Source organism: Poecilia reticulata, linkage group LG16 (assembly GCF_000633615.1).
Source record: "Poecilia reticulata strain Guanapo linkage group LG16, Guppy_female_1.0+MT, whole genome shotgun sequence".
Taxonomy (NCBI): Eukaryota; Metazoa; Chordata; class Actinopteri; order Cyprinodontiformes; family Poeciliidae; genus Poecilia; species Poecilia reticulata.
The window spans coordinates 29,053,195-29,067,549 of NC_024346.1; the positions used below are offsets into that span (position 1 = coordinate 29,053,195).

Here is a 14,355-nt window from a genome sequence, read left to right on the forward strand (position 1 = left end):
ATAGGTGTAACTTCCTGAAGGACTCTGGCATGAAGGGGACAGTCCCCACTAATATTTCATGTACCTTTTTTCTTTATGTGCCTGCAAATATGTAACTCGGCAGCAGCTGCACCCTGTATTTAGAGCATTAACAGCCAGGTAATGATTCTACAGGTAATGCTTTTTAAAATTCCTTTTTAAAACGTAAATGGCAAGTCCGCTCAATTAGAGATGTCTTCCCTCACTGCTTCAAACATGAAGATCTAAAATTTTTATTCTTTTGTGAAGAATCAACAAGTGGGACACAATCGTGAGATGGAACAAAATTTATTAGATATTTTAAACTGTTTTAACAAAACACTGCAAAGTGGGGCGTTTGAAGCCTGAAAAGCAGCAAAAGGTTTAAAAGTTCAAGGGGGCCGAATACTTTCGCAAGGCACTGTAGTTTACTGTCTCCATAAGAGCGATCTGTTTTCCACAGAATGAATGATGTCACTCACACTCCCTGCATTTAACGATTAAATTACATTGAATCAGCTGTTCGAACAGCATGTGATGACCGCTATGTCTGTTGGATTTCTATTACTCTTCTATCAATTATTTGCCCTGTGAAATATTACGAATTATATAGCAACGTTAGGCTGCTTTATCTTTTAACACAGCTTCAACGGTAAAGAAAAAATAAATAAATAAACGGATCTGTATAAAGAATTGACCCGTAATTTCCAGATTCATGTTCTGAGTTTAATCCGTTTAGTAACTTTCTCGAACCTGCATTACATAATCGGATTTGAGTCCATCTCCTTTCGGGTGTTAATCATCAACAGCACTGAGGGCATCCTTGTTGTCCAATCAAGATAGCACAGATTAGCCGGTGATTCACCGGAAGTACTCTTCAAAATTATTTAAGCTGAAGTAATTACACCAAAACTTGAACAGGGTCTGCAAACTCGATTAATTTCTTTTGTAGCTATTGTCTCCAAAAAATAGACCCTTCCCCTCAAAAATAAATAAATAAATAAATAAATAAATAAATAAATAAAATAAAGGGTCTTTGTTTCACCCCAAAGAATTTTCCTAATTAAAATGAAGAAGATCCAGCTTCTGAGTAAAGTTCACAGTTCGACACCAGCTAAATAATTCCTTCCTTCACCTGAAGAAGAAAAAGTACACTGAAAACGTGTAATAAAATTTCAAAAAATCCCTATTCGAGTAATTTGTTAAACATTTTTGCGTCAACGTGAAATTCAGCGTTTTAATTTGGAATCAGATTTCCGCTTTCCGCCTCAAATGGTGTCGAACTTGACGCGGCAGCGCGTTTATAATCCGCTCAAGCGATGAGTAAACAACCGATAGACCAACAGCGGATGGCTTTGCTTCTCGTCATTTCTCGGTGAGACTCGGCGGACGTGCTTCGGACGACGAGGCGACTGCTTTTCTTCCCGACCCGACCCGACCCGTCACCGACTCTGCGTGTAAATGCTCACAGACAAGATGATGATGTCCCCGTGGGACCGCTGGTTCTCCACAAGCTGCTGCCTGTGCTGCCATGTCCGCACAGGAACCATCATCCTGGGGGTCTGGTATATGGTGAGCATCCGTCTGTGTCCCACTGCATCCCTGTAGACATTCGGCAGCAGCGGGGCAGAGTGGCCTCGTTGGAGGAATTCAGGTTGGATACTGTACTGGAGTACAGTACAGTATCCATCCTTTTGTTGGAACAAAAGGATGAAATATTATTCCAGGGTATTCTGGTCATTTTTATGGGTTTGTAAGCCTGTCGTAATAAGCAATTAATCAATTAATCGATAAGTTAAAAGCCCCCCAATAATGTCCATTCTGACGATTCATATTTTTTGAAGGGCTATTTTGTTTTAAAGAGACTTTGTAATCTAATTTATTTACGGTTCGGTTGCGTTGGGTTTAATTTTCAATGTATTGTTTTTGGTCTTTTTTTATTGTTATTTTTTATATACATTTAAAATATTTTCATTGTACAGGATAAAGTGTTCATTACAAACTTGGAACTTTTTTGTAGAGGGCTGAATTTGAATTATTATGCCGTTATCTACACATTACGTAAAATGGTCTCAAAATAACAATGTTTTCTTTCATCGCAATAATTTCTGTCATAATTTATGGTCCAGATGACATGTGCAGCTAAGTGTATCCAACTATCACAGTTTATTCCAGGTTATTGTCTCCTAATTGAAAATGAGGAGAAAACCCAGCAGCCTTTTGAAGTAAATTTAAAGGCCATGTGGAAAAATCCTTTCTCTACCTGCTATTAATAAATCAGCAGCAGGTCTCTTCAGGTAGCAGGTCTGGTATCAGGTTGCCTATTGAATGCGAAGAATGTTCCGTTGCTTCACCCCATCAATAGGGATGAATGAGTAATCAGCATAATGAACTGCACAGGCCAGAGATTGTGTTGTACAAAATACACACATTTCCAAGCAGACCTTTAATGTTCCAGTATCCACTTTACATCTGCACAAAACCTAGAGTTCATATAAGCTCTACAACTCCACTGTACTTTGCCTGTTTCTTACCCATATGTCCTCTGTTCCTAAGCTCATCAATGCCGTGGTGTTACTCATCCTGCTCACGGCCCTCAGTGATCCAGAAAAGTACCATCTGACCAGTGCCGAGTTGGCCAATGACCTGGATGTCATGGATGATGCCAGTAAGTATCCTAAAAACAAAGTTATAAGTAGAACGTCACAGTGTGTTTTCCACCCAACTCGCTACTGTGCACTACTTGGTCTATCATACAAAACCATACTAAAATACATTGAAGTTTGTTACTGTAACAAAAAAATATGGGAAAATTTAAGGGATGCTAGTGTCAATAATACTCCACGGCACTGTATCTAGTACGCCTTTGGTACTTTTGCTGTAAAATGAATTGTTGATTAATCCACAAGTTAAGTGTTGTTTATGCTCTGTTTGAAGCTAGATTTTCTGATTACTTTATGGTTTTCTCTGTGAAACTAATGCGACATTTGACTGTTTTAGTAGACTACCTCTCTAAGTAGTGGACAGTAAACACCTTTGTGTGACTTTAACACCCCAAAGCACAGTCATGCAAACCTACTTTCCATCTGTCCAAAGAATTAGATAAATCCGTCTTAGTCCAGGAGTGCTCTGGTCTTGTTTACCGCCACCACATGGCATTCATTCAGATTCCCTGATTCAGAACGACTATAAAGTCCCAGGATTAGAGTTTCCCTGTAAGGCCGGCTGTGTTCCACATACAGCCTCTTCTTTTAAAACACACACGAAAACTAGAACACTTTAGTGTGATTTATTTGTCTGAGGAGTTTTCAGTGCCAAGGCTGGACAAACACTAAAGGTTAGAGAGAACGTCTATGTAGTGACTGTTACTATCTGCTGATTTGAGATAATCTATTAATTTTACTCAATAAGAAAACTAACACCGTCAACCAAGACCACTCTACACAATCAATAAAAATATTATTTTCATTATGACTTATGATTATCTACTCTGAACATATAATTAATGGCAGCTACGTATTTTTGTAGAGACTAAGGAAACTGGAAACGGCTTTTTTTAACACAACATCCTGATGTTTGCTTTGCATTTGTTTGAATGGATTTAAATTCACCAGGAGACAAAGACTAGAAGTTAAAAGTAACTTTTTGCTGTATGTTAGCTAAATTTGTTGTCCACTATTAGCAAACATGGCTAATAGCCACCAACAGTCCAGCCACACATGTCCAGATTAGCTGACACAAAATAGAGTATTATTGCACAATTGCTCTATTTTGGAAAAAAAATTTAATCACACTTATTTACTTAAATTTATAACATTTAAAGAACAATATGGGAATATACTTGCAAACCAGATTGAAAAAAAATTGATAAGAATACTTATTGTCTAAATACAAATACAAACGAGATTAATTGCAAATGAGGTCTGCAGTCGCACTTTCATTTTTGGTGTTCAAAATTCTCAGGTTCTAATTCTGTCAGCTCTCTTGACATTCAGGTAAATTAGTCGCTGCAAACAAAGGGACATATTTTCTGGACTAGGTGTGATTCACTGGATGACTCAGCTACAGTTTATTAAAGAAATGCTGGATAATAAGTTATTGATTCACATGACGCGCAAGATGTTGTCTCGGTGAACTGTTCCAGTACTGCCGGTGCTTTATCTGATTGTACCAAGCTCTTATTTTACGTAACAGAGTTATTGGTTTTCCTCTGTTACGCTGAGGGTGATGTGAGGTAAAACAAACAGCGAGTGAGCCAAAAAACTGAGGTTTAAACCTTTTCTGCTTGACAGATGCGGCATACCTTTATTGTTTCTATTTCTAGTTTGAATTTCTAATATTTTTTTAAATTCTTTTGCTATTGCAGACATGTGCATTGCCTCAGCAATCTCCCTGTTGATGATCCTTATATGTGGAATGGCAACATATGGTGCATATAAGGTAAACTTAATGGTTATTTTGTAATATCATTTTTTTCTGTGGAAGAATTCTACCTTTCTGTCTCACAAATGTTTTTGCCACAGCTGCGTGCCGCGTGGATCATCCCCTTTTTCTGCTACCAAATATTTGACTTTGCTCTCAACGCCCTGGTGGCTGTCAGCATTGTGGTGTATCCAAACACAATACAGGATTACCTGCAGCAGCTGGTAAGAGTCACATCATATAAGTAAAAAAGAGGCACGCTCCTTTATGCTTACCTGTTGGCTGTTTAATGATGTTTTTTTGTTTTTTTTATTCGTTTGCAGCCGGATAATTTCCCTTACAAAGAGGAAGTGGCTGCGCTCAGTAACATCTGCCTGGTCCTCGTTGTGCTGCTCTTCATCGGCTGCATCATCGGCTTTAAGGTAAAACCTTCTTTGACTTCATAGTAAGAACCCAGGCATACATTCAAAAGTGGTTTTTTTTATCAGTATAAATACTTTTTATAATATTTCTTTCACATATTCTGAGTTGGAAGTCTATTTGAGCACCGTTTAGGTGTTTTTAAGTTTTCATAGGCAGTAATGAAATTACAGCATGATACTAAGACGCACATTTATTAATAGATATGTGATAATCGAAACATAGAGAAATGTAATTTTATAATATTTTTGTTTCTATTTTATAAAAAGAAGTTAAAGCGAAAAAATTACATATAATTAACATTGTGTAAAAATTATAAAATTATTGAGTATTAAATAGTTTCTGTGGAATTTTTCCCACTTCTCAATTACTGTGTTGCTAAAATTATATTGATTCTTAATAATACAATGTATGTTAAATTTAGTAGTTTTCAAATGCTTAGTGTGTAAAATATTATAATTTCTTTCTGTAATAATCTTTAGAGTAATAACTTTATCACAAAGTGAAACATATCATCTCGATTCATTCCACACAGATTGATGTTTGTTACTCATGATGATTTTCCACGTAAGGCTAATGAAAACGTAAGAATTAAAATTAGAGTATTACGTCAAACCAATTAAAGAAATATTTTTAAAAACAGAAATGTGGGCTTATTTAAAAGTATGTGGTTAAAGGTTGCTACTTTCAAAAGGTACTTTCAGTTTGACAAGCAAGTCTCATCTGGACATATTTTCTAATTCACTGAATATGACTGTAGTGTGCAGCAATAGGCAAGGGAGGGGCTGTGCTGCATTATTGATCTCCACCCAGCTGAAGAAAACTCTTTCATGGTTTGTGTTATCTACAAACCATCATCCTGATCACACACTGATCCTCCTCTGCAGAGAGCTGGGAGGTTAAATGACCCAGCCCCATTCCTCCTTGCCCCGCCCCAACGCCTCCTGCCCTCCCAGCTCCGCCCCTTCCTGCCCCAGCCCACCCAGCTCCGCCCCTCCCTGCCCCGCCCCAGGAAGCTGATCTTTTTCCTTCCTGCGAAGGCCTCTTTAAATCACACCGGCTCATCTAATTGGGCTGTGACAGTAAGAAAGCAAAGCGCGCTCAGAGTGGCTTTGGGCCGTGGAGCAGATGGACGGGTGGATGGACGCGGCAGATGGTGTTGTGTTGAACAGAGGAGCTCCAGTGACGATCCGCCTGCCGAGAGCAGAAAGGATCCTGTGGATAAAGAACACAACAGGAGCTTGTTTCTCCTTCTTCTGCTAAATGATGGATGGGTCTCAGGCAAATCCAGTAAGCTGAGAACCAACTCCAGCCTTTCATGCGCTGCGAGGCGTGCTGCTCATGTAGTGCAGCACGCATGTCTGCATTTAACACAGCTTCTCTGGGGATGAGGCGACCCGACTGCAAATTTACATGAACTCTTAGAGAAATATTAAACGGACTGCTGCTCGGTTTCTGTCTTGTGAATACAAACGTGTCTGCCTAGAATCACCAATTATCGTCGATTAGTTTTGTAAACTCTTCAACATTTTTCCCAGTTGGTAGAGTTGGTATGAGGTCATCTGAGGTCCTCCTTTGCTTTTCTCCTGTCCCATCCCAGGCCTACCTGATCGCCTGCGTGTGGAACTGCTACAGATACGTGAGCGGCAGGGGCGGTTCTGAAATCCTGCTCTACGTCACCACCAACGACACCACAGTGAGTCACTGTCTACCGTCTACACACACGTTCAATAAATCCAATTAAATCACAAAAAAAAGAGCCCATTTATTTCAGGAACGTTGTCACTCAGTTCGCAACTTGTGACTCTGGAGCTTCACTGCAAAAACACAAAATCTTACCAAGTATTTTTTTAGTCTAGTTTCTAGTGCAAATGTATTAGAAGACTTAAAATAAGACAAAACAAACTCATAGTAGGTAAGTTTTCAACAAAATATAGGAGCTTGTTTTAAGTCTATGATTCCTTACTATTGATGAAAAAGTTCTAATTTCATCGACAGACTGAGATGGGAAAATACTATAAGTAAAATAATCTACCAGAGGAACTAGAACTTCTTCATTAATATTAAGGGACTATTGACTTAAATAAGCTCTTATATCATCCCTTAAAACTTAATTATGAGTTAGTTTTGTCTTATTTTAAGTGTTTTGAGATATTCACACTAGAAACTCGACTAAAATACTCGGTAAGATTTTGTGTTTTAGCTGTGTTCCACAAAATTTTTCTAAACTAACTAATGTTTTTAAGTATAGCTATATTAACAAAGGTTTTTATGTTTTCCCCAGTTTTTTCAATGAGTAATTGCACAAAACTTCTACAACAGAATGACTCTAAAAGTAGCAGCTCTTGTCATTACTTTGGAAACTATATGCTTTTTTTCTTACATAGTTATATCAATATATCATAGAAGAAAATGCATTCATCTTTTTTTGCAAACATTTGAATTTGTTTTAAATCAAAAAATAGAAATAAAATTGTAGTTCAACAAATTTCCTATGTAGATATTTACTAAAAAAAAAAAAGCTTTTCCCAAAACATCATTTAACATTTGTGGCTCTAAATGAGATTTATTCCCGTTTCTCCAGTGAGAACAGAAACTTTAGACAGAAGCTGGAGAAGAGAAAAAAACCCTGAGTTTATGTCTTCTGGCAGCCCAGCTGTGCTGCAGGCGTTCCAGCGGCCACCTGAGCTCCTCCTCTTCAACGGCCACCTGAGCTCCTCCTCTTCAACACTAATATCTCTGTCAGTTTTCATGTCCAGCGAACAGCTGTGCAAACAACTTTTATTAACAATACCTGTAAAGACGATTTCCGCATCAGATCGGAATACGTAAAAAGCAGATAGTTCTGTGGAAGAATAAACTGTATTACCATAAATATGCACAACATTTACAGCGTTTCGCAGAACTGCTGATCCCCCCTTTAACTGCTTCACGTTCAGTCACACATCAACCACAGAACTCACTGTTTTTGTTTTGAGTTTAAGTGAAGAAAAAGTGGAAGAAAAATCATCTGCAGTCTTAAGTTGCTAACAAAAAAAAATCTCACTCCTCCTATTCACACAAGAGGAGTGAATGCTGTTCTACTTGTGAAGAGACGTTCAATATGAATTCATTTTAAGAATTACTCACCACTCGGATGCAGAGACTATTTTTACATAAACTATTTACTGAGTTGTAATTGACAAATTCACTTGGACTTGACTTTATTTGGGGGTATCGTGCAAAAGAGGTGGCTGAACATAATCGCATGCCACACTTTTCAGATTTGTATTTCTAAAAAAAAATCCTCCTCTTCCTTCCACTTATCTATTTTGTGTTGATCTCTTGCAAGAAAACCCATTATAAAAAAAAATAAATACAACTTTGTAGTCGATATGCGACAAAAACGAGAAAAAATTCAAGGCGCATGAAGATATATTTTATTTTACATATACTTAGCATATTTCCACAGTGTTTATGTCAGCATATCGGTATCCAGCATGAAACAGTGTTTAATGTCGATTTGTTTCTTTCTTCCACCTCTAAATCCATCAATACGCCTCACAGCTGGAGAGAAACAGATTNTTTTTTTTCTTGTCGTTCATCCAGTCCCGGCCTGCGCTCATGTTTTTGTCGTCTGCGTAGGTTTCCTTCTGCTTTAGCCAGTCTGTCCGCTGCGTAGCCAACATGTCGAAGGCAGGAAGGAAACATAAAGGCGTTCGTTCTGTGGCAGCAGGCGGCTTTACAGAGGCTGGACGAACCGGGACGAGGCTCCGCTCTGCCAAAGCCATCAGCCTGCAGCCTGGATGGAGACCAGAGGCTCCACTGCTGCCACCCACTCACTAATTAGAACCACTTATAGCACGACAGGACGGAGGCAGTGGAAACACTAATCACCTGCTTTGACCATCAGCTCTTAATACCTGTCTCCATAGAGACCAGCATGTCTGCTCGGCGTAGTCTAATGTTTGATTCAAAACCCGCATTTGGAAAACATTATTTTACAGTTGAAACCAGAAATATAAGGATGATAAAAATACACCTGCGATTTTTATATATTTTTTCTCATTGTGTGAAGTGAAATCAGATTAAACTTTTCTTGTTTTAGGTCATTTTGAATTTCCAAAAATCATTTCTATTTGCTAAATGCCAGAAAACATAAGAAAAAAAAATAATAAAATAAAAATTGTGACATAAAAAGTTGCTATATTTCAGTTTACCCATCATAATAATATCCTGTTCATCGTTGGATGAACAGGATATAGCACACATGTAATAGTGAATTGAAACAGTCTTTTTTTAAGCTAATTTGTACTTTTATTTCTAAAGTGTGGTTTGAAGACGTACCTTGAAAACTTTTGAAAAGTTCTTTAACTTTACTGTGGGAAAGTCATTTGTTTTGACTTCACTGAAATACAGAATGAAGCTTCGACTTAAAAATAAGAATGAATTTTTTACACGTAATCAAATTAAGTTTGTCAAACTTTACCTACATTTGCTTTACATGACAACTTAAGAAACTTACTATACATACGTGATTACTTGCAACAAATGAACTAGTTTTTTAAAGTTGGACCACCTGTTTTCTTATTATTTTTCAGTGTTCTACCTTGTTCAGTTTCACATGTATTTAGATGAACATGTGCTTCCAGTCTGCAGCATTTCAAGCACATTTAAGCAAACACTCCACATATTTATACTTCATGTGGTTTTATGTGTCGCCGTGGACGTTTAGGAAGCGGGGGCGTCTATAGGGTCCTGATGAGTAAAACACCTGGCGGTGCAGAAGGGAAGTAGGAGGCCTCTCTGCTGCCTGACAACAGGAACCTGTCCATTTATCTTCCAGCATCAGCCTCAAGGTTTCATGTTTTTTCAGTTAAAACAAGGCGTATTCAATTAGAGCCCGGTACACACACACACACACACACACTGCAGACCGCTCTGTGGCTTTTGGTTAACAGTCTGAGCGGTGAAACAGAAGTAAAAACGATGGTTTAGGTTGAAAGTGCACAAATAAGAGTCCATGTGGGACGAATTCCTGGGCGAGCATTGAGTGGTTGACTCCCACACAGAAGCAATAAGGTTCCCATTAAAATGCATCAGAGCGCGAAATGAGGGTCGTTTCTCTTTATGAGGTTGATGTGGTGGTTGGGGGAGGGGCAACATTTGCTACCACTGCTTAGGTATAAATTTGATCCATTTTGTAACGAAATACATTTTCGTAGCGTTTTGTGCTAAAGTAAAACAACAGCTGTGTCCAACACAGCTCGTCACATCATTAGTTGTGTTCACATTGGCCGTATTATTGAGCACTTTGATATTTCAAAAATAAATTTGCTTAAAGGAAACATGGCAATTTTGAAAAAACAAATAAAAAAAACAACTCGGAAGAGCTATTTATTTATTTATTTATTTATTGGGCGTATCAAAGTTGGTTTATTTGACAAATGTAAAATAAATAAATAAATAAAATGTTTTAAAAATAATTTCAGGTCATCATTATAATGTCAAGAACATGTGTAATTTATTTATTTTTTTGCAACACTTGCACAAAATGGAAAATGTAGAATATTTTATATAATATTTAATATTGCATTTTCAGAAGAACTTCACAAAAACAAAATAAAGTAAATTTTGATTCTGGGTTGTTCAAGACAGAGTGATTCTCGACCGACCATATAGGAAACATAGAAGTAAAATTCTTGTTTGAAAGGATGAAATAAATATGCAATGTTTTATCTTAAAATAGAAATACAAATAATAAATCATATGTGTAGATCAACTCAAAGACGGTCAGGGGAATCAGCTGCTACAGCAAGTTTCTCCTGACTGCTATTACTTTTTGTTAGAAATAAAATTTAGCACAAATGAAACAGAACTACCAGAAACTACTTCACCGTAGGTTTCCAGGAAAGAAGAGAAATGAGAAATGATGCACGGGTAAAAGTGAACAGTTAGGCGTTTTAGGGCCAGGGCCGTTCATGTCTGTAGGAACGGACTTTCTCAATGGCTTATTGTTTAAAACATGGGACCCATCAGTGAGACACATGGTGTTGTATATGAAGCCAGATGAACCGTTCAGGGAGCTCACGTTTTTGTCAGCCACATGGTGAGAAGTGACTTCAGCTGGTGTCGGTTTACTCAGCTGCTGAATGAGGAGGCTAAAGACTCTTAGGTATTTTATTTGATGGGATCTCGGGTTTGCATCTCTGATCTCTTAAAAACAAACTTTCTTTTGTTTTTTGTTTTCTTTCTTTCATTCTTTGTTTCTTTCAAGTTTCTTCATTTCCTTTCTTCTCTGTCCCTATCCTTATATTTGCACTGTATAATGTTTCTCCTTTATGTTTCCTCATGCCTGTCGTCCTTTTGCTTGCAGGCTAACATGAGGCAGGGTTGAAATTTTCAAAGTAATTAAACAGGATCAGCTGTGGTCTGGACGTGAGAAGACTGAGTGAAAATGACGACCAGGACTTTGAACATGGGATCAACAGTCTGGTTTAGAGTCCAATTCTAATTTCAAGTATCACAACGCTACAGATTCCTGATATAAATTTGCTCAATATGTACTTTTTAATTTAAGTATTCTAACTATAGTTATAAATTAGACCGTAAGTTCATCTGCTTAATAATTTTAAATGTTACAAAGCTATATTAGGCAAACATTCTAATTTAGTAATACTTACTGTAGTACAGTAATACTTACTGTAGTAATACTTACTATATATATATATATATATATATAATTTATAAATTTTTTTCCCCCCATTTTCTGCTGCTAGATGTTGCCTGTGCATTGCACCACATACTTTATGAAAAACAAAAGAAGGCTGATCAAAATATTCTCCTGTGTGTTTTGTTGTTGTTAATGTGCAGGTGCTGCTGCCTCCGTATGATGACAACATCAGCGTCCCATGCAAACAGGCTCCTCCGTCCTACATCTCCACTGAGGCGACGGCATGAAAACATTCCGATGTTGGGATCCTGCAGATCGGATCCTCCCGTTAGCACTCGATACGACACACTCCAGCAAAACGACGCACCACACTGCCTCTCCAGTTAATACTATGTTCACAAATATCCACGATGGCACACATCGCTCAGCGATCTCCCATTCCATCTCGGCGTTACTGACCAACTTGTAATTTATCATTTCTCTTCCTCCCAGGTTTATCCAGGAGCGAATAGCATTGTATGCTGTAGATTCTGGCTGAAATGACATGAAAGCTGTAGGAAGTCGCATAGATTACATATATTTTTGTGAATTCTATTTATTTTTTGTGCGTTTGTAACAGTATTATATGGGTCTGATTTATCTAGTCATATTTATGTTATGCTCAATGTAACAGTAGCTGTGTTTCCATTACAAATGTGCACAAATCTTTGTAAAAAAAAAAAAACGAAACTAAATTTTGCAATTGTGAAAAAACGTGTTTCCATCAAATAAGAAATTAAGCTAAAGCCACATATGAATAAGTTTGTTCACGCAATGTCTTTACAAAACATGGCGGCGACGAATGTAAACAGTTACATTAGAAATATTCATAATTCATCAGAAACATTGCATCTACAGATCCTACGTATCCAGCGTTTTGGGGAAATAATAGTCTGCGATTTTACACAAGAGTTATGGATTCAAAACATTTGAATGACACACATATTTTTATTAACTATATAATGCTGTGAGAGCTCTGGGAGAGCTGTTGGGAGCTCTGGGAGAGCGTGTTGTCAGAAAAAATAAAAAGCACACCATCATCCTGCTACCACTTCCCGTCGTCTTCTTTGTCGTTTCCGCCAGTAGTAACATCCAGCTATTGATCACTTAATGCGAAAAAAGTCACATAAAAAAGTTAACTGTTACATCTATACATCTATTTTGTATGAAATACATGGATTTCATTTGACTGAAGAACCACCTCATCACACTGTAAAAACCTTTTTATCGAAACCAGTGAGTTTTTTCGAAATTGGCATGTTTCTGTTTAGCGAATTTATCTTTAGAATTTAAATGTGCACAATTCTATAGTTAATGGAAACGCAGCTAGTGAACGGTATGGATCAGCGTGGGAATGGATACGGAGTTATTCGGTATCGGTCTTGTCTGCTCGTGATCAGGGTTGGATTGCCTTCACTCTCTCTTTCTCTCTCTTTTTCTCTATAATGGGTTGCACTTTATCAGCTCGTGTATGAAGTGTCCCCTTAACTTGAAGTTTTCCAAAGAGATGTATCTGCCTGTATTCTGACATGATCAAAGAGCTGCCCTAATGTACATCACCAAGCATATCACCTCTTTTTCTGTGTTCTTTTTGACTGATTACGTGGCTGTAACCTGCATCGTAGCGTTGTGAACTTTTAACCACGTTTCTACCGACCGACGAAGAACATCTTAGCTTAGCTTCACTTTCTATTTTTAAAGCATTGGAGGTGCTGATCTGAAATCAGTTTGCTGTGTGAATGCGGGGAAACTGGAGCGTTGGAAAAGCAGGTCCTGCTTGTGTTTTATCAATCAAAGAAAAAGAAAAAAGCTGCTTTTTGCTCTGTGTAAACATTACACAACCATGTTCCACCAGAAGGACTTGTTGCTGCCTGAAAACAAAACGTTCTGCAAGGATGCAAAAGTCTCTGTTTTATGGAAATAATTGATGTGATATTTTTGTCTATTAAAACCAAATTTCCTGAACAGATGTTGTGTTTTATTTCAAGATTTGGTACTAATCAGCTCAAAGCTCAGCTTGTGCATTAAGCTGAGAGACCTATCTGTACGACGGAAAGTTTTCACAGCTCTTCACTTTTTCCATATCCGGCCAGCCATAAGCTTTTATGTGTAACCTCTGAAATTAGTTGTGTTTTTAAATATTATTTTGTTAATAAAATCACAGTTTTACTGTACATGAAGGTGAAAATATATTTAATATTATTTAATCTCAAGAGGAACTCGTCGAATGCAGAGACAGCTTTCTGTTAATATTTTAATAGTTTTTTTTTTATAGGTAGTTTCATGATTGCTTTCTGCCTCAAGTACTTTCTTGATCTTGATGTGGCCAAAAGTAAAATAAGTTTGATACTCCTGTGTTACATTCTTACTTACTCCAGCTTGTATTAAATGAATCTTTCCTCCAAATTGTACACACAAACACTTTATTTTAACAATATGGAATAACATTTTAGACATTTATGGTGAATTTATTAAGGATAATCACATTTACATAAGTATTCATGGCTTTCATTGTAAAATAGCGTGACACACAGTATTACGCAGCTGTGAAATGTAAGAAGAATGGTGGTTTTCAAAATATCTTACAAATATAAATCTGAACCGTGTGGTGTGCAAATGCACTATCCAGCCCACTAAACAAACGGCAACCAATTTACCTTCAAAAGACTCATGACTGGACTATATTTCTGCGTAATTTATTGTCTGTATGTTTTGTGAAGGCCTCAGACGTTTGTTAGTGAACAAACAGCGTCATGACAACCAGGAAAACAACAAGCTGGGAAGACGTTTAAAGCAATGTTACGTAATGAGATAATATTTCAAGC

General features: G+C 37.4%; 1 protein-coding gene across 1 annotated transcript; it reads left to right on the plus strand.

The window, feature by feature from the left end:
- Nucleotides 1–1,284: 1,284 nt before the first annotated feature.
- LOC103478192 (lysosomal-associated transmembrane protein 4B-like) lies at nt 1,285–13,495 on the plus strand. Its single transcript, XM_008431770.2, has 7 exons — nt 1,285–1,569; nt 2,554–2,665; nt 4,364–4,437; nt 4,521–4,643; nt 4,743–4,841; nt 6,440–6,535; nt 11,692–13,495. The coding sequence occupies exons 1-7, from the start codon at nt 1,459–1,461 to the stop codon at nt 11,776–11,778; spliced, it is 702 nt and encodes a 233-aa protein (XP_008429992.1). The 5' UTR covers nt 1,285–1,458; the 3' UTR covers nt 11,779–13,495.
- The last annotated feature ends 860 nt before the right edge of the window (nt 13,496–14,355 follow it).